General features: G+C 34.4%; 2 protein-coding genes across 2 annotated transcripts in view; one reads left to right on the forward strand and one right to left on the reverse strand.

The window, feature by feature from the left end:
* Nucleotides 1–5,547, reverse strand: part of Smp_103570 (serine/threonine kinase) — a 64,891-nt gene extending 59,344 nt beyond the window's left edge. The window contains exons 1-2 of the mRNA XM_018795638.1: nt 5,185–5,547; nt 1,582–1,633 (exon numbers count right to left, since the gene is read on the reverse strand). Coding sequence (XP_018649931.1) covers nt 1,582–1,633; nt 5,185–5,474 — 342 coding nt within the window. The 5' untranslated portion in view covers nt 5,475–5,547. The remainder of the gene's footprint in view (nt 1–1,581; nt 1,634–5,184) is intronic.
* A 7,613-nt stretch (nt 5,548–13,160) lies between these two features.
* Nucleotides 13,161–24,557, forward strand: part of Smp_179940 (putative spindle assembly checkpoint component MAD1 (Mitotic arrest deficient protein 1)) — a gene marked incomplete at both ends in the record, with an annotated part of 12,266 nt that continues 869 nt past the window's right edge. The window contains 5 exons of the mRNA XM_018795639.1: nt 13,161–13,309; nt 16,686–16,923; nt 18,023–18,145; nt 19,631–19,823; nt 22,227–22,495. Of these exons, the coding sequence (XP_018649932.1) occupies nt 13,161–13,309; nt 16,686–16,923; nt 18,023–18,145; nt 19,631–19,823; nt 22,227–22,495 (972 nt within the window). The remainder of the gene's footprint in view (nt 13,310–16,685; nt 16,924–18,022; nt 18,146–19,630; nt 19,824–22,226; nt 22,496–24,557) is intronic.

The raw sequence follows: 24,557 nt of genomic DNA on the forward strand, positions 1-24,557 counted from the left end.
CATGAGTCAATTGAAGCTAGACCACCATGGTAAACCTGGAAGCACTGGACGGCTGTTTCGTCCTATTATGGAACTCCTCAGCAGTGCGCATCAACGATCCCGCCTCACGAAATTCGAACCCAAGACCTACCAGTCTCGCACCAGAGCACTTAACCGATAGACCACTGAACCGGCATCCAACGGTGTTATTGTCTAACTTCAACCAATCCACGATGTTTGAGCAACCGTTCACCAATTGTCTTCAATGAGTTTTTATCTCACAACAGACGTGGTTGAACTCCACTGGTGACTGCTTCTCACTAGAACTCCAGGACATATATCTTGAAGTCAGTCACTAGTGAGCATATGATTATAATCAGAAGGGGTCTTGGGCTCGAATCTCGTGAGGCAGGATCGTGGATGCGCACTGCTGAGGAGTCCCATAATAGGACGAAACGACCGTCCAGTGCTCCTAGGTTTTCCATGGTGGTCTAGCTTCAATTGACTCATGATTTCAACTATGAAAGATTAAAATATACTGGGTTGTTTATATATATAGTTCCAGGAAATTTTTCAAACAACTATATTTGATAATAAAAGCAAATGTTGAAATATGAAATTTATTCAGAACAGGAAACTATAGGTGGTTCGATAAAATCTTTAGAAAAATATAAATACATTCGACTGAATTAATGAAACTCAGTAACCGATCATGGCTTCTAGAGCTTATGAGATGGTGGAGAGCTTATCTTTGAATTACACTCTTTATATTAGTGCTAATAACAATACTATCTGGCTTCCTAAACAAAGTTGTAAGTGGAGCCAGAGTCAAATTCACAACCCCGCCGTCGAAATTTAAGGAATTTAATTAGTAAGCTATCATTCCATTGAAGCTTTTATACAATCAGTAATCAAAATTAAAGGTCACAAATTTAGTTTATATGCTGCTAGCATTGTGTAGGTTCATCGTAGACGGAAACTATAAGTGTGAACAGAATATCTTTAAAGTGAAATTCATTGTTAATAAATAAGTAACATTGGTCCCAGTTTGACTGAACATGATAACTCTTGTTTTTTTAATTTAAGATTATTAACATGAGTTAAATGAAATCTTGTTCGGGAAGATAAAATGTTTGACTGTTAAACCAGTAGCTATTTCGTATACAATCGAAAATCAACGAACTGGTCAAGTCTGATAAAATAAAAACAAAGGGAAAACCAAGTGAAGGACAACACACAAGGTGTTACTTTCAAATATATGATTTTTTAAAATATCCTAGATGAAAGTTATGCTAGTGATCGAGACTGTTAAATGAAGATCTATATATCGTAGTAAGTTACAATCGTAACAAACTATCATCAATACATATATGTATTGAAACCAATATAATCATTTAAAGTATTCAGTCAAAATTGTAGGTAAAATCAAGAACAGATTGATACGTATTTTAGAACAAACTATAGAATGCCTTACAGAACGCAGCAGGTAGAATATTTTATCCCTTTGATGAAACATCATATTTTATCGGTTAAAAAATAAAGCTTTGTTATCGGTAAATGCTGAAATATAATAAAATTTTTATAAAACCAAAAAATGCCTACTTGTTCTTCTGTTAAGCCTTCACTTTCCATCATTGACTCTAAAATCTTGTACCTGTCAGTAAGAAATAATGAAAAAAAAGAGAAATATTAACAGTATTGTACTGAGAGCAGAAAATGGCACTTTCCATGATAAATACTACACTAATATGAAAACCAGTTGTATTAAATGCCTATTAGGTTGGTAGTTCTAATCTAATTTCACTTGTGAAAAAGTATAGAGATTAAGATAGCATCCCTAGTGTTCACATGTAAGTTATGGCTCACTGACAAGTATCCGAATTTTTACTTTATGAGGCGGTAATATTGGCCTATCAATCATTAGCATTTATTACCCAGATTTGTATCAATCTGTCTAAAACAGTGGACTTTTCGAACAGTATGAGTAGGGGCTGAACTATGTTTTGGATGAAATAAACAAAGGAAAAACAGAATTTGTAGTCGTCATGATCAAAAAGTGATGGAAAATCACAAAAGTATATGTTTATAAAAACACTTAGTGATCAGATTTTACGCAGAAAGCAAAAACAAATTTAGGGACCATCATTCGTTTGAATGATAGGCTGACATGTTGGTTAATTAAGTCAGTCAAACAGACACATATATATATCGGTCCAAGTTGCCACACCGCATTAGCACAAGATCAACACCGAATTCATAAAGCAGTTACTTCAATCGTAGTGATATATAAAAGAAAGATTGTGTATAAGGATACGATACAGGAAGAGAGAATTAGTTCGTAGAAATAAAGGTATAAAGTAATTTTAATCTCACTGTTTAAAAGAAGACAAAGTGTATACACCTACGCCATTGTGATCGATTCTGAACCATGTCACACAGAGTCTCCAACCATTGGTTACAACAGTCGCACGGACCCCAACCAAGTAGCCTGCATCTAGCAACATGGCTCAGACTAGAAGTCCGTGACTTCAAACCCTGATGTCACATTTCAGTTTGGCCGCCCCTAACCTTCCATCTGTCTCTAACAGTAGTCAGCATTGCGCGACGTGCTAATCGGTGTTCAGGCGTACGTAACATGTGGCCCAACCATCTCAGTCAGTGGAGATTTACGACCTCATCAACTGATTTATCATCACATACTAATACCCTGTGTCTAACCTCACTGTTACTTTCCCGATGATCACAGAAGATGCTGGTAATATTTCTAAGACATCTATGATCTTAATGGCCACGGTTCGCAGTCGTGGAGTAGAACAGAACGAACTGCCGCACAGTATGTTCGTCCTTTATTAATTGATAGACGGACATCTCGCCTTCGCCGTAGGTCACGTAAGTTGGCAAAAGCCGAATGAGCTTTTCGAATCCGTGCACAGACACCAACCCATTAGGGCTGACCAGGCTCCCAAGAATAGTGAAGTTGTCGACGCGTTCGACCACTTCACTCCCTATCCTTAGTTCAGATGTTGATGTAGGCCAGTCCTGAAGCAACAATTCGCATTTGGAAGAGGGAGAAATGCCATAGGCTCTGAATCGACTGGTAGTGTTCGAGTAAAGAGCGTTCACAAGGTTTATGTACTTCTCAGGTACAACTTTCAATGACAGAAACTGCCACAGAGCCCCTCGGTCTACAGAGTCAAATGCTGCTTTCATTTCAAGAAAACTATCATTGTGGGACGCCAATAAGCATGCCTGTGTTCCAAAACCTAACGAATGGTGAATATGTAGTCGATACAGCCACGACAAGGTCTGGAGTCAGCCTGATTTTCACGTGTTGGCAGTTTACGAGTCTTATTCAGGCGCCCGATACTTATTGAGGCTAGTATTTTAGATGCTATGTTAGTCAAACTAATCCCTCTATGGTTATCACAGGATCATTTTGACTCCTTCTTATATATTGGGACAATAAGTGGTTGTGACCAGTCAGATGGGATTACGTCCAACTCCCAGATTTTAGCCAAAATATTAGTCAACCTAATCGCTAAAACCGGACCACTATCCTGAAAGACCTCTGGAGCCAATCATTCTGGACTAGCTGTTCTTCCTTGTTTCATACTAGTTAATTAATGAAACATAAGCATTTAATATTCCATAGCATTTAACGTTTGAGAATGTCAGCCTTCTCCAACTTATTTTAGAGACATAGGGGAGTGTTATGTTAGCTAAATGTAAGCAAATTACATGGGCCTATGTAATTTGGTTACATTGAGAAAATTTAAATAACAGTCCGAAGATTCATATGTACATGATTGGAGTTTTTAGAGATGGGTCAAAGGGATTCGTTTTTTTAAAAAAATGTGCAAATGTATGGATCATTTTCACAAGACAAAACATTTTGCACCGTAAGATAAATTCACATTTTATTTTTCACCACAGGAAATTACTTCATTAGTGTTTCTACATCTTAGTGACTAATAGATACAGTAGAGAGGATTTCTCACTCAAAACAAGATTTGAATCCTTTTAGACTTTAAACGCTATATGTGAACATATTTAAGATAACGGTTCGTCATTATAGTGATGACTAACTACCTAACATCAAACAAAGTACACCACGTGTTATATCTGGTTGTCGCCAATTATTACACCGGAATCGCTTATCATTTATACTTGTAAAACGTGGAACCACTGCAATCCCACGACGCGAAAGTAAGAACGCGAAGACTGGTACAAGTGAAAACTAATTAACCTCAAAACATGATCACGACCCTAGTCAAAAATATACGCATTTATATATTGAATTGTACACCCATCTCGATTAATAATTAGGATGAAGTCACGTGTACAAAAAATACTTAGCTATAACAATTCATATGCTGAGTGTCATGCTGAGCATAGTTCATGTTAATTTAATACAACAATATCGTATCTTGAACAAAAATCACAGTGAATAAAAGGATGTAATTCCATCATATCACTACGACAACCAGTGGCCTAGACTAGTGGTCGCACTGCGGCCAGATCGTTAGGAATCTGTCAGAACTATGGATTGAACATGAAAACAGTAAATAGTTCATGGCCAACCAGTGTCAATATATCAACTTTACAGGGTTTTAGACTCTAACTTAAGTTCATAGGCTTGGACTGTAGGGTAAACATAGGTTTCATCTAAATAAGCCTTGTTCATGAATCCCGAATAGTACAAAATCCAGGTTTAGAGCTTCTGGTCGATTGCCTTCAACCACCTGACATAATATATAGATCAACTTGATTATTACAGTATAGTGATAACATTAAGTATACTTTTTCGAAATCTAATAATTTAGAAAATTGAACAGACACTATATTAACACCCCTAGGTATGAAATTATTACCTTAGAAATAAAATTACGTGTACACATATAACTACTGTAATAGTATAGTCATTTCTGTTATTTCATTTATTCACACATTACATCCGAATTTATAGCAGATGCATAATATAATTTAGTAATTACACGTAAGTTTATATTTTAAGCTAAACGTTACATTTATTTTATGGTGGTTTGCAATTCTTCGTAATCGCTGCAACAAAGCAAGGTGGAATGGAGTTTGAAATGTTGATCTAGTGAATGAAAAATGAAAGAATGGACCAGAGTCGTAAATCCATCTAACTGATTGTTACAATGCATTAATTTACTTTTAAATATTATTTTAAGACGAACTCACCTATTTTGACGTTCTCGATATTGAACAATTAAATTGTCATAGTAATATTCCAATGTAACTTTTGCAACTTTTACTTTATCTAATGTATGACTACTAACATTCAATGAATTTATGGAGGGATTTGTACGATTTAATGATGTGGTAGAAGATGATGATGTCAAATCACCACCGCCACCGTTTATAACTTGACTATTTTTTGACATTGAAATAATATCAGGTTTCATTAATGTAGTAAGGGGATCGGTTGTTAAACTGAGATTACTATAAGGATGTGAACTTGCGGTTGACATGGTTTTTTGAAATTATTTTCACCGTTTCACTTTTAGCAAAATTACATTTAACCTCATTGATAGACAACGGTTGCTTGAGTAAGGAAAAACAAAAGAACCGCAACATTCGGAACTTTATAATTGAATGCAACATGACAATAGTAAATCATTACTTTAAAATTACATACATAACTTATTCGTCCCATAAACTTACGCTGATGCAACACACGGCTACTTTCGAATTCCATTAGCTACTCATAGTTAAATGTTTTTAATTTATAGCCAGTTTTATGAGTAGCTCCGCCTGGAGCCCTTCCCGAGTTACTACTACTAGTCCCATGTCCAAGCAAAAGAGGGTACTATTAGCGATTTGTTTTAACTAACTTGGTTTTAACATAAATTATCACCATACAATAAGAGATCCTGAATTTACTGTCAGCTTTTGTTATGAGAAGTGTATGGTATTGGCAAATTTTTGGATGTATTTACAAAGAATATTACAAGAGAAAATGCTTACTGAGTGCTTTGCTTAAAATCTTCATAAGACTCATTAACAATTACATTATGTGAAACGGAGGCTTGATGTGTAGAACTCATTTACTTAATTTATAATACCTAGTGAATATGTACCACCAGTGTATCATTTCGCCATACACGGCGTCACATAGAAATGACATAGAACAATGATACTAAAATGTTACGAAATAAAGTGGTCGATTGCAGCTTATTGAGGAAAATGAAAACAGTTTATGGTGTTTGTAAAACAGACCTGTTATTAAACCTTTTAAGCGAATAAGTAAGAATTTCAGGACTAAAACTACAAATCACTACCTCAAGTACCAGGGAACATTATTTTACTAAGCTACAAATGTTTGTTGGTGCTTATTTGGAACAACGCAATAATAAATTCAGAATGGTTGTTGAGTGACACTAACTAATCTAACTTGATGGTGAAGTAAAAAGCTTTTAGTCTACAGGCTCATGTAATGTTGATAAATACATTAAAATCACGAAAATGGTGGTGACAATTAAGATATCCAACATACGTATATGAGTGCTGGGTACTAAGTCTAATGACCATCATTGCGTGTGAGTGACTGCTGAAACGAAAGATGATCACTACAACGAGGTGTACCTTTGCATCTTTTGCTTGAACAGGTGCAAGTTGAGTGACGTATTTTAAGTATGTACGCTTCGAAAAAGAGACGGAAATAAGACGAAGTAAAAAGCGAAATCCTTTCAGAAGACTAGATTCAAATTACCAGTCAACTACAGCCAGTGAGAGAGACCCTTTGAAATATGAAAACACATCTGTACGTTGATATATGCTTTTAATTTTTGTACTGATTTTGAACGACCTGAGTGTGTCTGTGACCTATATATTCAATCACCCTTCATTTGAAAACGAGTTAATATATCGAATTTGATCGGTGCCGTCTCACCACGGATATCTTAGCACTACTGTAACGCCTATATTCCGAAAACGACGAATACAGAACTACCGTAGCCCACTGGACAGTGCTCATAACCTACTGCATTTCATCGAGAACATAACAATTAAAGTTCATAATCAACAGAGGCTTTTATACTTCGATTTTTATAACATTATACAGATAGCACACTTGTTTTTCCGATGTAGACCTGCATCACCTCAACAGCTTAAGAAATGTGGGCAGGGGGTCCACCTGACATTGAACTTTAATTTTTGAGAAAACGGTTTTCATTCCAATAAATTCAAATGAGCAGGGAAGAGATGAGTGACGTGAGAACCTAACGCGCACAATTATTTTCTAACTCTACACGTGAGGATTACGATTTTCGTTTTATATGACTGAAAGATAATAACCTATGATTCCCAGAACCGAGAAACATGTTCGGACAGATGGTCTATTATTTGAACAACTACTTACTGATACAAACCTTTACGAAGAAGAAACAGGTGTACAAAATGACCTTAACATAAGCGCTTATAGGATTGAAGGTCCCTTAGTTCTAATTCATGTATACAAACAATGTTGCAATTATAAGCACGCTATTGAGATTGAAATTTAAAATGGCTATAAAGAAAGGTAACAGTAGTGTTTTTCATTCCTACAAATTCTTTTTGTACAATGTTTCATTAAAATGAAATTCTCTGACACTGAATATCTGCCAGCCAAACAGTTGTTTTAGTTTAGGATTTTTTCTTCTATAAATGTATATAGGCGGGAATCACCATTAGTTGTCAGTGGGGCATACTACTATGTAGGTCAGTAAACAGTAGACCTTTGGTCTCTCATATTATATACCAAAGATGAACAGTTCGATCATCCGTAAAAGGGATTGAGGATATCACTAGTATTGTAGTTTAATAACTATTAACCAGTAACACCTTCTATAATTGAATCGAACCCACCCAGTTAAAATCAGAAGTCAGAAGCGAAGAGGTTGGAAGATATATTTGATTCGTTATCAATATATCAAGAAGCGATTGATCTAATCTGGCCAATGATCGTAGGAGATGTTCCCCACGCTGTGCAGTAACGTGATCTGGTGCGGATGTATTACCGAACGCCTTCAGCTAAACAAGTCCACTTAAACTAATGTGGTCAGCATCCAATTTCGAGCACTTTAAAAGCTAATGATTTCAGGGAATTATATACAGCTACATGATATTTTCGGAACAAGTCGTATAACTGATAATTTCGGCTCCTCCTTTTGTGGAAGTTACCATGTTCCTACATTTTAAAAATGACTGGGTATAGCCTATATTTTTCTATCTCAAGTTAGACCAGACAAGGCAGTAAAGAGACTCTTGACCGCTATCGAAACACTGACTCCTACACAACTAAATGTCATCCGAAATGAGATTACGTTTCCTTTTCAGTTCAGCTTGGAAAAGACAGGAGACTACGTAGCCTGTGTTAGTCATGGAAATGATGGTCTGTTATTTGGTCTAACCTTACTTTCAAAACGTTGACAGATGGAGCTTCCATTGTGTGTCAGGGGATGAATTTGTAACAGCTCAGGTTGGTTGGTTAAGAGTTGACTCCAAACAACCAAGCATATGCTAAAACAGTATTGTTCAAGTATTCATTCACTTCCTTACTTTTTGTAAGCGTTATATTCCCTATTATCTTATATTGAATGTCGAGAGCCTTTGTTTGTCTGAACAGATAATCCCACGCTCCACTGTGACTGCGCGAAGATCGAAATAAAGACCCATTCACTACTTCTCTGGTTTCTTCTATCAATAGCACGAGGGTTACCTTAAGGCACGAAAAATTCCATCCATCGATGATTCGATGGGAAAGTCGATTGTCTGCTGATAATAGATTAGACCTGGGCCTGGGAACATTTTTTAGTGTCCATGTAAATACTGTGTTTTGGATGACATGAAAAACAAGTAAACAACAGATTTAAATTTATCACCAAGTAGTTTAAAAATTGTGACCAGGTGACCTCTGGTTCGTCTACATCACAATTGAAATATGTTTTTTTCAGACAGTCGAGCATCATGCGTCAGGTTTGCTATTCCGGTAATCAGCTTGACTTTAGGACGAACGAATACTGTGTACCAAATTAAAATGTTTTTAGTGTCGATATAGCTAAGGGCCTCAAGTATTGACCATTGGGTTGTAAAACCTCTGGCAACTATCGCAAGGCGGTGTACAGTAGTTTTTATGTCTTGGCTAACGATAACTTCCAAGTCGTTGTGTGTCTGGACATCAGGAAGCACAATCTTCTATATTACGTATGTTTCTGTACCTTGGAACCATTTGCCGATGACTGTAAAATTCAAGACTACCGAGAAAATATTTCCATGCCATTTCGAAGCTCAAAATTATCACCTTTATTTATTATTGTTCTCCATGTATATTGACATTGTCAGTGTACAACTGGACCGCTGATGATAAGAGACTGGGAAGGTCATTTATAAACTAGAGTGACAACACCATCAACAAAACTGTGCAATGAGGCACTCCAATTAGCACAGTTTCCCCGCTAAACTTTGAGTTTACCTGTATTATTTGTTGGATCCCAATCAGAAAGCCTTTTACTCACATCAATAAATTGTCAACCAGCATGAGAGTCAGAATTTTCAACACTAATTTTATACACTCCTACGGTACGAACCTGAAAGGTTGAGACATACCGCAGCCATCATATAAGAAGTAAAAACACTTACGGAAAGGTGCTTGCACAAGGTACTGCAAACCGAATGGCCAGACACTGACAGCAACCGATAACTCTTCTATGGGATGAACCATTTGTCAGTAACTACGAAAAGGATAAAACATACTTAACCAAACCATACCACAATGCAAATCCGAACTTGGAATTCTCATTGCAAATGAAATGAGACAGATCAAGCTACATATGGCATCGGGAATTGAGTCAGATGTAAACTAATCTATAGTATATTAGATCAACGAGAAAGGGATTTCCATGACAGAATTTCTAGAAAATTACTTGTCGATGTGCTTCAAGAAGTAAGAGATCTATATAGACAAGCACGACAACCGTTAAAACTTGAAAAACCATAGTAGCAGAAGATTTTCAGCGTCTTATGAAATAATAATGTGCTTCACTTAGTGGCATTACGACTAACACATTGTATTTGATTTCCTAAGGTGATGAAATTTGTCTATCTGTGTATAAACAGATAAATTAGTCCTGTTGAATGTTTAAAACGTATATCCATAAAATGCCTTTTGCATGTCTTTGTGTGAGCATTTGTTAAGATCCTCCCATACAGACTTCTTCTGAGGCTACTTCATTGTCTCGCTTTGTTTTATGAATCTATTTCATTGTTGTTCGTCTTCATGTACAAATGGAATGTGATAATAACGCTGCTTATCACTCTGAATATAACGTTATTAGTTTTTGATAAATTAAGAGACAGGTATATAGCTGCGTTTTTCGTTCTTGTTGATAGAACTTACCAAACTATGTTACCGTTTAATGATGACCTTTTTCATAACTAGCTCTGTTAACTCACGTTCACCTGCCTGCGGTCACACCCAAATATATTATTTCCATATATTTTTATGGTCTGTTTTATTGTTTGTCTTCAGGATACAAAGATGGTTAAGTTTTGATAGCAATAATATATTGTCTGTTGCATAGGGTCTATCTTCAAATGGAAATAGCATTTTTCTAGAGCCAATCGGCCCTTTTTATCCCATGAGATATCGGATCAAGTCAGGTTTAATATTGTTCTGTAAATAGTTTCATCTTTTTTATACACATCCGGTTGAAAAAGCTTTCGATGCGCACAGTTTTTGTGATAATCAACTTTTGTCTTACCATCTACTGTTGTGACCTTGAATTTCCAAATCGCATTTTCTTTGGAGTTTCTAGTCCTAGGTTATGACTATTATTATTTTAGTAAAAACTCCGATTTTTCTTAATGTTTCAATTAATCATTTAGTTTTCACAGATGAGATTAATTTTGTTTTTATTCGATCTTTAACACAGGCGGCTGCTATCTTGAGTTTTCACTATCTGACTTGTGCCTTTTGAACTCGTCAGCCTAACCTACCTCGGAAATGATGGAATACTGTTACCTGATCAACAAAGACTCCTACTTTTTTCTCCGATTGCCAATATTTGATGTCTTTTGCCTCTTTAGTTACCTTATATATCGTAGAACTGGTTGTTTAATCACAAAGAACAACAACGCCATCTATCTAACTGAGAACTGCTATTCTTTTAAGTGGTACCGTTAAGTCATGTATGGCTTTTATAATTAGAGGGATTCCTTACTGAACAATTGTGTTTTGAGTTCGCTTGCAAGAAATGATGGGTATTTAAAGTTTCATTAGTGTGTTGATGGCGTCGAGTCGCGATTGACTATGATCAACACTACAATAAGATTACGTGCCAGATATCGATTTGGATCTCTCGGTAGGCCAAAAACCAGAAGGCTGTTAATGGATTTGATAAGATATATTTATCGGCGATCTCGTGGTATCGAAAGAATACCGAGACGTGCCAAAGATTGCAGGCAAAATGGCAGAGCGGTTGAGCGTTCGCACAAGAAAGTTTGACAGCGGAACGAAAAGTGCTTTTGGTATAGTTAAATAAACAAGTACAGAAAACAATCACTGATACAATTGGTTATAATAATTGGTTCCATTACACCAATCGCGTTCTAGTCGTATAAGTAGGTCACTACAAGTGCTATCCAGAATTCATGTGCTTCAGCTTGTAATTTAAAGCTGGTATGATTATTGTAGAAGCTAAGTAATCAAACAACTGAATTTCAAGCTATCGAAACTACTGTCACAGTTTCGTCATCTTTAATATCTTTGCGACCATGGATTGAGTTATGAATCAACTTTTGTGTTCTTTGAAATCAACATTCCGTAAACCAAGATCTGGTTGCCTAAATATGGGTTCCATTTTGAAGCCAGTTGTAATATGTTAGAACACAGTTTATGTTTGACGAATGAGAAATTTTATATTCGTCCACCATGAAGTTCATCGGCTCGTCCGCAAAGACATGAAAATCCATTTGCGCACCTAAATATTTTGTTGAAGGATCTAAATAATGGGCATGTTCATGCATGAGAATCGGACATGTACTTAGCTATAGACGCCTAATCAATGATTCGCGCTGGGTCGAAATCAGGTACACCATGACGCATATCTCTTACGACGGCTAGCTATCTAAGATCACATGATGTCAGCAATGTTCTTGGTTTATATAGATGATTATGGTCTAAGAATGAATTATTATTATTATCATTAGCTTTATTCAATATTATATTTTTGGTACAATATAGAATTCTCAGCACAAAGTACTTCAACAAGTTTCCGTTTTTTACTTCTTCGTCCTTCCTGACGATAAATATTGAGTGATCGCCAGTTAGAAGTTAGCAGCCTAGTCAATTGACATCTGGATAATGTACATTCTTCTTGCTGCATATTGCCAGCAACCACGATATCTCTGATTAGGCCTTCTGTAACCTTTACAGCGAAATGTGTTACACTTCTCAAAAACGAACCTGGATAGGTTGTGTGATTAATAGGCATAATGATGTATTAAAACAAACGAAATTAGAAAAATTGTTGAAATATCCAGATGACAGGAACAGGTAGCCCAGATGTTTAAACAGGCCGCCCATGAAGTGGCCTTCTAGCTCATATCAAAGTCGCACCTCATGATTAATACCCCGCATGAACTACTAGTTCGTGGTGGATACTTTGATAAATGTATAGAATAAGGATCGTATTGGTGCATATGTTCATTAGTAAAACCAGATAAATACAAAATCCAGTCATTGCCTAATGAACAGATTCATGCCTTGAAACTAGTTAATCATTTCAGGATATTAGTGTCTTCTCACTGGCCCTACTACACGAAATCTTACTGAAAGCAAGCATGTTCGAGGTAATAGGTGTGCAAACTATGCAGGCCATAGTGTTTCCTCAGAGATGTCTGAGAATGATAAAATTCAAGTTATTCATCTTTTGTCTTGATAAATAATTTGGCCACGTTTCAGAGATATTTCATCGACTTTCTCTGAATACAAGGTCAATTGGGTTAATCTGAAATAAGATTAACTGTCTATTTTTGCTCTTCAATTTATATGGCGTTTAAACTGACCATTTGAGCTATTTGTTAGAATTAGTGCATAGAAATGACCTTATTCAAAAGTGTAAACAAGTTGTTCGTGTTATTATTCTGTTGTTCGGATATATGAAATTCAACCATAAAATATGATGAAGTTCAATTTTTATGACCCAAGCCTGGTCTCGAAAAATGCTAAAGATGAACAGACAAATAACTTGCACCCTGTCGATGCTAAATGTCCTATTTTAAATGGTGATTTGGCCACTATGATGATCGAAAAGGAAAGAAGACATGCGTATGTTCGCAGTTTTATTGTATTTTTGACGTATTTGTGTATTGTTTATGTCGGAGATCTCTTTTGAGAGACAAAACAGATTGTGTACGAGCTTAGACAGAACACTAGTTAATTTTGTGTCTTATTTCCTTATCGGAGATAACGTCAAACTTTTGCAAGAAGTCATTACAAAACTGGGGACTGCCCTCAAGTTTGTTCTTGGTGTAGGTATAGGAATGCAAAACAAGTATGTATCGATGAAAGTGTAAGCATACGTCTTTTTAATATGTCTGTCATGTAATATTTATGATTCACATTTACTTCTTGATTGCAGAGCTGCAAAGACCTGTGTTATTTATTCTTTATTGGACACTTAAACCCTGTCCTCTTCGACAAGTCAATTATAGGCTTTAACACTATTTCTTCCGACAGTTAAACACCAAACTTGATTGCACAGTGAGGAAACTTGTATATCATGATAAATCTATCCGTCCTTGAATCGTGTTTTCGCTTTCTGCATTATGTCAGTTTTCCATGTCAAGATAGGGAGACAAAGATATTTCAGGTTTAAAATCACTTGGTATCCAGCATACGATAATTTAGTCTTCTAAACTTACTTTTTAAGGCACATATCTTATAGTAAGCCAGACTTTGTCAACATTGTATGGATAGTGGCCTTCTGCATACTTTTGAAGGGATCCAAGTGATCTATTAAACTGTGGCTTACATCATAAACATAAGTTTCTGATTTGAGCATTTTTAAGTAAACCGTGATGAGTACGATTCCGTATATTTGAAAGTTCGTCTTAAAAGAGCCCTTTAAATACAATCAAGCCACAGCTGGACTTAATGGGCTTTCTACATTATTGTAAATGAGCAAAATGACAGGGACGCTTCATCACCTCTGCAGTTTACCCCCCTTGCCTATATGATCACCTTAGAAACAAACTTGGCTTGATTGATTGGGATTTATCACGTTTGATATCATTTAATCATGACACCGGAGTCACTCGTGGGTGCGATTGCACCCACCATCTGTTACTTTCAGCTATGTTTTGACTTCAGAGTAAAGTAGCGTTTGCGTCTTAGCTATGCATATTAGGTCGCTGATATAAATGGTAGGAAATTTTTTATGCACGTCCATGTGCCAGGTCTAAAAAGTGGCAGTAGATTAAGGGAAAATTTGACACTGAAAAGGTTTGTACATTTGTTTGACGAGAACATTAGTTTCTGGATAGTTTTTTGTACATAATTTACTATGCCGTCTCCCCGAATTCTTTTCATACTGAGATAAAGTTACAACTTGACAGATCAGCAATATCTTTAACATGATGCTGGTGACCCCTCTAGTGATAGAGACCATTGAGATTTTGAAAGTCTTAGTAGTGAGAACGTTTTTATGACAATGTATACGATAATACTAAAACATTTGCTTTTCAATTCAATGTTCGACATTGTTTAGCTAAGAGTAAAAGTATCGGTATGTGCTGTCCGAGCATCTTTATAGGTCGCGTGAAGTACTTCCCACCCACTCATCAGTGACGATTGAGTCCAACTATCAGTAAACAGGAAAACTTCCGGAATGATAAGCTATCGAGGCGAGACGTTCAAATATATATTAACATGGTCAGAAACTGTAGTATTTACTACTATGTACTTTCTTGGTTTCGTAGATATGGACTATTCATGTTTAGTACTTATATCTTTGAGTTTTATTTATTATACTGGTTTTCTGTCTACAGATCAAACGGTAAGTTTACATTTTTATTTAATTAAGTGCAATTCTGCTGCCAATAATAAATGCCTAATTGTAGCTAGTTTTGGTTACAAAATAAATAGTCACTCCAAAACTTTAGTTTCTCTCATTTATTAAACTCAAAGAGTTTCTGTTATCATGTGGTCTATTTTCAAATCTTTTACTTGTTATGGTATGTAAGTACAATAAATGAGTATACTAATACAGCGTCTGGTAATTGTTTACCGACCGAAATTCGGTATAAGTAATTTTAAAGTGTATAGCAGGTTTATAAGGCTTAGCAGTAGTCGAGATTGATTAGCCTTGGCTGAAAAGACTGAAAGTAAATATAAGTATCTACCAAATAGTTTCAGTGTTCATCTTAGTGTATGATAAGTGCGTGAAATGATTCTGTTCCACAAAGAAATAGACACACATACGAATCTTTTGTTAAATTTGCTCTGTTACGAACATACTTATAATTCCCCGAATAGTCTTTTGTCTAGTATTTATTAAAAAACAGTATCAAATTTGGTTTAGAAATTTTTTATTTGTAATGTTACGAAGCGCAGTAACTTTAACTGACAAATAGTTGTATAAATAAAATTCACTTCAATTCAGACATTAAAGGTTCTTAAGAAATAATTCTGGACTAAGCATAGCCCCTTGGAATTCCTCTAGATGATTTTTTTCTTAAGGTACCTCTTCTAACCCATAATCACTTGTCTTTTATTCCTCCGTAAAAAGCTATACACTTTAATGAACTTTATGTTTAATGTTTGTTTATAACTTGATTACAAATTCAAAGGATTTAAAAATTTCTAATTATTCTTAATTTTTGTTGACAATTTAAGGACAATGAATGATCATATTGTATTGGTAGACATAAGTGACACCTGAAGGTACTTCTGATTTTAGTCAGTTGATAATTAAATCCTATACTCAATGCTTTAAAACAATAGTGATTAAATTCATAGTGGATTAGATTTGGACAGTGCTTCGATGGTTAGAAAAAAAGCGATTCACTGTCTGTGTGGTAAATTAACAAATTTAGTTGATACTAAGTGTTTGATAAATTGTCTAGCTTGACAATAGGGTTTACAACAGCTTACCTGACTCCATAATTACTAATAAAAGTCATTTTACCAGGTAAAACTGTACCACAAAGCTCCAGTTTAGTCACTCAGTATTTTGTAATTAGAATGATTAAAAATTAGATATCGGTAAGTTATAGTAAAATTAGTTTTAATGAGCCACACATTAACTAGGTAGGATTATTTTGCATGTAGCGGAAACAGGTGATATTATAATACGAATAAGTAGTTACTAGTCGGTCGATGTACTGATTGATAAAAGTATCAGATTGTATTTTAGATATCAATCTCAATTTATTAGCCGTGTGAAATGTAGACTTAAACTGAATCAAATGTTGCCTGACAGATAGCAAGATACAATTATGTAACTGAAATTTGATCATTTGAATCTTTTTGTCATGTTTTTCATTGAAATACACTAGTCTTATTTAAACATAAGCAAATCATTGATTTCTTTTAATTCATACAATAGTATTAAATTTAAAACTATATCCTTCTATCAAACAATTTTTACGAGTGAGGAATATATCTACTTACTTCTCTGTTATATATTATAAATTTTTCTTAGCGCTGAATTGAATTGCGAAATGTTGCTACAGGAACTTGAGTCAAGAGAAACATATCTTCAAGATTTGAAAAATTCGCTTTTTAAACGTATGGAGGTAGCAGAGTATCAAATGAACAAACTTATTTGTTTAAGAAATGAAGAAACAGAAGAGGCTCAAAAAGCCAGTGAAATATTACGTTCTAGCATAGCCAAATTAAGAGAACGCTATATAGTTGATAAAAAAGAGCTTGAAAGCAAGGTATGTTATGTAGTTGTTCCTTTGAGCAGTAGTCATAACAACATTGACTTTATTCACTACCTATGTGTGCGTAAAATAAACACATGAAATCAAATAAAATGAAATGAAACTTTTCAAGACATTGTGAATCTAGACAACAGCAGACTAGCAATAGGCCTAAGACTATAAGTTTTAGGTTTGTTCGTCCCGTACAACGTTCTCTTCGCATAGTACATATTCGAAGTATGGTATTCCAGAGCTTTTTCAATTTTGTTCATGTTCATATAGTCTAGTATGTCTGTTCTGTTAGAAAACATACAAAGGGAAAATCTGAATAAAGTCAATGTTCAGTTCATTACTTGTCTGACATAACATAGCATAAAGGAAACGATAGTGTGAAGACTTAAGTTAAATAAACGTTGTTGGTTAATCTAATCCAAATGTTTTAGCGAACTAGCTTCATTAATAACGTTTTAAAATACGATCAGTCCTGCTTGATTTAAAAGTCATCGAGTGGATATTTCCAATATGATTTTTGTAACGAAACGTACACATTTTGAAAAGTAGATTTTAAACTGTTAAAAAACTTGATTTTCAAAAATCTCTAGTTATTATTAGCGTCCTACTATTAATTACCCCTAATGTTTCTACGTCTATCAGTGAACTAAATGCTTACATGGATGTCTTCTATGTATCTTTAATTGTATCTTGAAGATGTAAAAAAATACAGTTTGTAATATATTTGTTATTTGCCTACTAATCTTTAAATTATGATGAATTCTTCTAGGTGTGTACTAGAGTAAAGAGACGAGAACGTGCGTTTATTTTTGTAACACAAAACTCATTTGTACAGTCTAAAGAACTCTCCATTGTTGTCTCGTGTTAAATAATTCGGTGTTTATATTATGTTTAAGAATACAAAATACTGACTCAATAAACCTGTGATTGCTAGTTCACATCCTACTTGAGTATAGGTTCCTCCTTACTTGGATTTATTATTTTCGTAGATATAAAAATGACAGTACCTTCATTGTGTCAACAATGGTTAGTATCATGTAGGATTTTCTTCAGTCGAACATCACCCATACTTCATTTCTAATCTTTTATATTTTATTTAAAGATATGCTCCATTCAAGACACGTACGAGGGCCGGATCACAGAACTGAATAATATATTAAGACAATCAGAGAAAAATCGTGAAAATTTGTTAGCAAAATGTAAAACATCGGAATTCACAATTCAAGTGGGTTTAGATCTCGATATATTATCGTTTAAAATTCATCCGTGTATAAACTCCCTAGTTTTTTGAACTATATTATTGTTAGGTGTACTTGTGAAAACACATCCTTGGTTAATTATGGTATGAAGATACTCTTGAAGTCAAGTTAAAAACCGATATCCAAGGTATTAAAATCAACAATTAGTCAGCATTAAGCACATAAGAAAAAATGATCAGTTCTATACGATGGAACAAATATAATTTGCTTTGAGATGTTAGACAAGATTATTAGATCAGGAGAGTGACTTTGTTAATGTTTCACTCTCTGAACTATATTCTTCGATTTTGAAGTTTTCATTTTCCTTCCAAATGACTTATTATTAACCAAGAAAACAAACTAGACTAATAAATTAAAAAAAATAAGGACGGAAAACTTGCACTGAAATATAGAATACTCATAAATAGTATGGTTAGAAAATAATAGGATAAGTCTGTAAAGTTTATTACTGTCCATATTTGCAGTGTGATTACCCTCATAGATACTTCTGCAATAGAATGGAACTTTCAATAACATCTGATAACTTATCAGGACATCAGCGCAAATTTTACTGTCGAGATTTCACAACTTTTTAAAAAATTTTTACAGATTATGTTATCCAGGAAGATGACGTAAGTTGCATACTCAAAGCATTTGTTTCAAGGCTCTTACTATCTGAAAAAGTCATTTATCCCTAAGTTAAAATTCTACTAGTTCATCATACAACTGTAATGCTCGTCTGTTATATACGAACTATGTTTGTAAGTGTATTCACTTTCCAAAATGTATATATCAAAGTAAAAATGTTTTCTTAATAAAACTAACATAACTTATTTTACTACGGAGGTCAGTTCAACGTATGTTTTCATTACGTACGAACCATGGATTACTGGACACCTGTTTTGGTCCTAGATCAGGACTCTTAATCTGTGTGCAAGCACAACAAGACAGGGATAGGATACAAAAAAACTGTCTAAAAACAAACTATACTTAACAATGGCTTCTTGATAATTGAAGACTTATGTCATCATTCCTACGTATCGTTTAAACATTTGATACACAAAAGTCAAGTCAGACAGTAAAAACTCAGAAGTGAGCTGTAAATTATCCACCGATCCAGCACATTTTTTAATCATAATGCATAAAATTAACTCCCTAATTACTTTTTAACTGTAAATAAATTTGTCTAAGACATCTATCTACTAATGACAGTTAAATTAAGTATTTCTTTTTATGGTTGCTCAAGGTGTTGCATACTTATTGTTGAGAAGTAGAAGGAATTGAGAGATGAAACAGTTAAGCCATACTGATTAGTTTATTGTGATTTTATTTAGCAACTGATAGTAATTCATGCCTGAATTTATTTTATTATCTATCAGTTCATGTTAAACTCAATCAATTTGAAGCGTATTTTATTTTTTTTGGCTTTTGAGCATCTTATTGTTCATTAACATTATCGTTTGATTCTTCAGAAGTTAAATAAAGAAATTGCAAATGGTAAGAGCGAATTAAATGACTCAATGCGTCGCATTGCTCATCTTCAACAGATTAATTGTGACCTATCCAACGAGTTGGCCAAGTCCAAGTTAACTGTCCAGAAATCTTCAGCTCGTGCGGAGAACTTGGCAAAACAATACAATGAGTTAAGATGCAAAACTGAACAAGGTGTTTAATACTGTATTTTATTATGGCTAATTTGCGAATCCATTTTTTAGTTATTATACTTTACTCTCAGATATCACTACTACCACTTTAAGTAGTCTATTTTAGTATTTTGATGTAATCATGGAGTCGCAAAATCTTGTCTACGAACTCCGTATTTGGTTACTGAGTTACATCAATGGAATTGATAATATCTATTCTAACGATAATGATCTACTAACTACTACTTTAAGCGGTAGCCTAATTGGTGTAACTAATTTTATTGATAACGTTTAGTACGACTGAATGTGATAATTAAAAATGTAGTCCCTATTATTAAGTTCAATGTTCTACAACAGTAATCCCTATATTTAAGTGAAATCCAACTGGTTAACTTTACGACTGGTACCTTTCTTAATTTTATTGTGCCTTAGCAGCTACAGATCATTACTAATTTTACAGACTATCAGTTTTGGATGTAGTAGGCTCTGATGATTTTTCCTAGAGCGATGATGAAAGCACCACTATTAAACTATTTATCTAAGAAAAAATAACACCAATAATTTACGTTGATGTACATAATTTGTCTTCTTTACCGTTATAGTACGATTTCTTTTAAAATCATTGACAGTTTCCGTATATTAAAAAGTTATTATAGCCGTCATAAAACTGTTAAATATTTCATAATGTTGTTCTTATACCACCTTGCTCTATAACGACAACTCATTTGAAACTATCGGACAATTTTATAACAGCATAGTAGGGATTTAGTGATAAAAAAACCACAACGTATGAAGTTGTTGAATCTTGTAGAACTATCAATAAGTGCCAGTTTCTGGGATAAGATAGTAGATAAATTAGCTAATCGGTTGCTAAGTATTAAGATGACAAACATGTGGGTTCTTTTATAGATCACTGTGGAATATTTTAAATGAATGTTAGTCTGTGAATATTACGTATTTTTTATTATATCTTGGTAGAAAGGGAAGATACGTAACAACTTACACCATTGGTTCCCAAAATTCTGTTTTCTTAAAAAAGAAACGTATACTACAGAGTGCACTGAAAAAACAACTATTCCAAAAGTTTTGACTATTATAGAAGCTTCATTTGCCTAAAATTGTATTTAAATATTTTAAAAATAAGAAATAAGTTACAGAACAGTATCATGCATTCGTGTATAGTGTATTTAAATATTGTGAACGTTTTTGAAGGAAACTTGATTTTTTAGTTTTTATTCGAGAGGATGACATCAACTACCTACTTCTTACAATATGCAGTTACCATTTATATGCGAAGTAAATAGTATAACATATACTACCTAAACATTAATTCTATAGCCACAAAACCCATTCAACTATATTATAACGGTTGGATTACTGACAAAATACTTTAAGGCGTTCCTGAGGTTATAGCACGAAGTCTTTATCGGAGTTTACTTATGTTGGAAGGAAAACAATTGCCATCAACGACACTGAATGATTTTCATGCTATATCTCCAATTAGTTGGAGTTGAAATTATTCCGTACGGCATCATTGTAATGGTGAAGTGTTTCCTACGAGATCCTGAGGTCCTGAGCTTAATCCATAGTAGGGTCGTTGGCGAACACTATTTATGATGCCCCATACTAGGATAAAACAGCTTTCTAGTGTTTTCTAGTTCTCATTGGCACCAACTGAGATTATTTTGTGAAGAATACTGCTTTGGTTGACCCAGAGTATTTCTTTACGCTGCACTCGAATGTGAATTTAATTTCTTTTTTATCTTGCGTGAAACGTTTACAAATTAAATAACTTCTATTTGTGTGTTCTCAGAAGCAAACTGTGTTATAATCACTTCAATTTTTAATAACAACTGTGATTTTACAACGAAAAACTAATCCCCACCATTTTTTAATTGTTGTGTTGTTGGATTATGGCACAGAGTCAATGCAGTGATTACAAAATCGTGATGGAGTCGTTATTCTTTATAATTTATAGACATATTAGGTGGACGATTTTTTTTATTGGAATCAAAAGTATATCTTCGATACAAGTATTACCCATTAACACTCTAACAACATATATTAGACGTTTAATTCGTTTTTAGTTTTTGAAGTCAATTAACAGATAGATCTGAACTTAGACTTATAAAATTTCTGATACTTGTTTATTAGGTAGATCTACACTATCCAGAAAACTGGTGTTCTGTTCGGTTATCAAAGCAATACTATTCGGTAAATATTATTACTAAGCTATTCAGGCCATGTCTGACCCATGCAAGAACTCAGTTACCAGTATAACTGAAAGATTACGATTACTGTTTAAGGTTTTGATGAGTCATTGTTTACCATTTGAAAGTCAATATATTAACATTCTTAGGATTTTTGCATTTGTTCACTGTACTCCAAAAATTTCATAACCATTCTAACATGTTTTTATGGTTAGCAAATGCTAATTTAACTCAAAATGAAAAAGCTGTACGAACTGCGTCTGAAAGACGTTCATCGGCCGAAAACGCATTAGTTGCTGCACATCACCGAGCTGATAATCTATGTACACGTAATACACAATTGGAAAAAGAATTGACCACTATTAAAGTTCGTGCTGAAGAACAAGCGAAAGTGAATGATATAACTGTGACAAAACTCAAACGTCGTTTACTTGCTATTCAAAGTGAAGCTTCAAGATGGAAACGATCTTATCAGGAGGAAAAAGTAAATGAATTTCAGTTTCATAAAAATGATTAGTCTGGATGTGAATTTCTTGATTAATTACTATTATGCTTGTTTTTTATCATCTTTTTTGAGTGTATTCAACATGTGATTTTCGTTAATTAACACGTTTTACTAAACTCCTTTCTGACAATTCAGATAATGTTATTAAAATTTGTTCCTAGATTTTCCCGATCAATGTTTTATGTTCCGATTACAGACAGCGTTATTAGCTTAGTGAAGAAGCAATTTTTCTGTCTGACAGTGGAAAATTTCATGTATCATATAAAGGTTAATCATATAAAACCAAATTTTAAAAATAATACAAAGATACTGAACAAGTAAACCATCTTTTCTACAAGGGTATTATATGTATTCAAGTATTTCCTTACAATCTAAAATTTTCATGGTTACCGGAGATAACGAATGTTTAGATTAAAGAATTTTTGTACTAACACTAGCAAAATGGTCACCAATTTTATGATAGTTGGATTTGATTTATTCAAAAACAAATTTAATCACGTTTCCATGGGGTGAGACAACATAGTCTTTCAGTGTTCCTTAATTTCCATGACTGTTCAAGCAATACCATCTTTTATGTTGTGGTTTGCCTTCAATCAATATAAAATATTTTGGGAATCAATTTCATTTATCCGATATCTATGAATTGCCTCGAAGAACTGTTTATTAGTTATGTTGTTAGTAGCTTATTTGTGTTGGCCAAACCATATACAACTCTCAGATATCAACATTCCTAAAATGAACGATGTTTAAAGTTTCTGTTTTGCAATCGAAGTAATGAAACATTAGTTATTTTCTTATATATATATCAGTCATGGAGATAAGAGAGTTATTAGGAGGTGTAGGAAGGATTTGAACGTGACCACCTTGGTCTCGTGTGCAGTTATGGGTATGAGGGCTTATATTACTTCCCGGCTGCCCACACCGTGGAAGGGTATTTCTTGAGGGACCTGAAAAGGGAGTTGGATTAGTGTTGGTCTTAATGACCAGGGAGTGTGATCGCAGTGCCCAAGGGACAACTGCTTAAGGCCGGTCAAGCACGGCCTTTTTGGGGGGGACTTTTGATGTGTTAGCTCCATTTTTAAAAGGACCTTACCGCCGGAGATGGATATCCGCGGGATAAGGCGAGGTGTGCATTTTTAGGGTCGACCTTTTCTGACCTCACCCCTTCTTGTGGGAAGGCAGCATCTCTGTTATGCTGGTTGTCTGAAGGAAACATCTTACTGCCGTCACACCTCTGTACAGTCAGCAGTGCGACTTCGCTTTCGGACCTTGGGATTGCTACTTTTAGTCTCATCGCTCTTCAACCGATTTGTCTGGCATGGTAGGACTATGAGGAACGATTGTTCCAGCCAGTATAGCTCGATTGATTCGTTACGATAGGCAAGCCCGACCACCACGTCAAGGTGTATATATATATTTATTTATTTATTTTGAATACCTAGTGCCTTCAAATATTATCCAAGTTGATTCTTTTAAAAATTAGATTCATATGCTAAAGTCAATTATTCTGTGTGAACAGGTATTCTCAAAGTCGAAGTACTGATTCATAATAAGTCATGTTTGTTCTAAAACCACTAATACCTTGTAAACAAGAAATGCTTGAAAATATTTGTAGATTGACAGAGCCAGTCGTTTATTTTGATAATATTCAGATATGGCAACCTTACAAAAAGCTTTTTATACTAAGCGAGAAACTGTCTACTTTCTACTTATCTATGAGAGTAGAGTTATTGAAGATATTGTGTTATGTCTCAACTTATAACCAAACTAATATGTTAATATTCAGTGGATATATATACAGTTAAATTTTCGTTAGTTAAATTGAACTGTGGCATGGAGTGGAGTTCATAAAGTGCGTTTCGTTATATTTCAGACTTGTCAGTTAGATGGACCTGAATTCAGAATTATTGTCCATACTGAATGAATACTAATATTGAGGTATTTCACTCAGCATCCACATATACTTCAAAAGAATGACTAATTTTATTCTCATAGTTGAAATCATGAGCCAATTGAAGCTAGACCACCATGGAAAACCTGG

This window comes from Schistosoma mansoni, chromosome 2, assembly GCF_000237925.1.
Source record: "Schistosoma mansoni strain Puerto Rico chromosome 2, complete genome".
Lineage (NCBI taxonomy): Eukaryota > Metazoa > Platyhelminthes > Trematoda > Strigeidida > Schistosomatidae > Schistosoma > Schistosoma mansoni.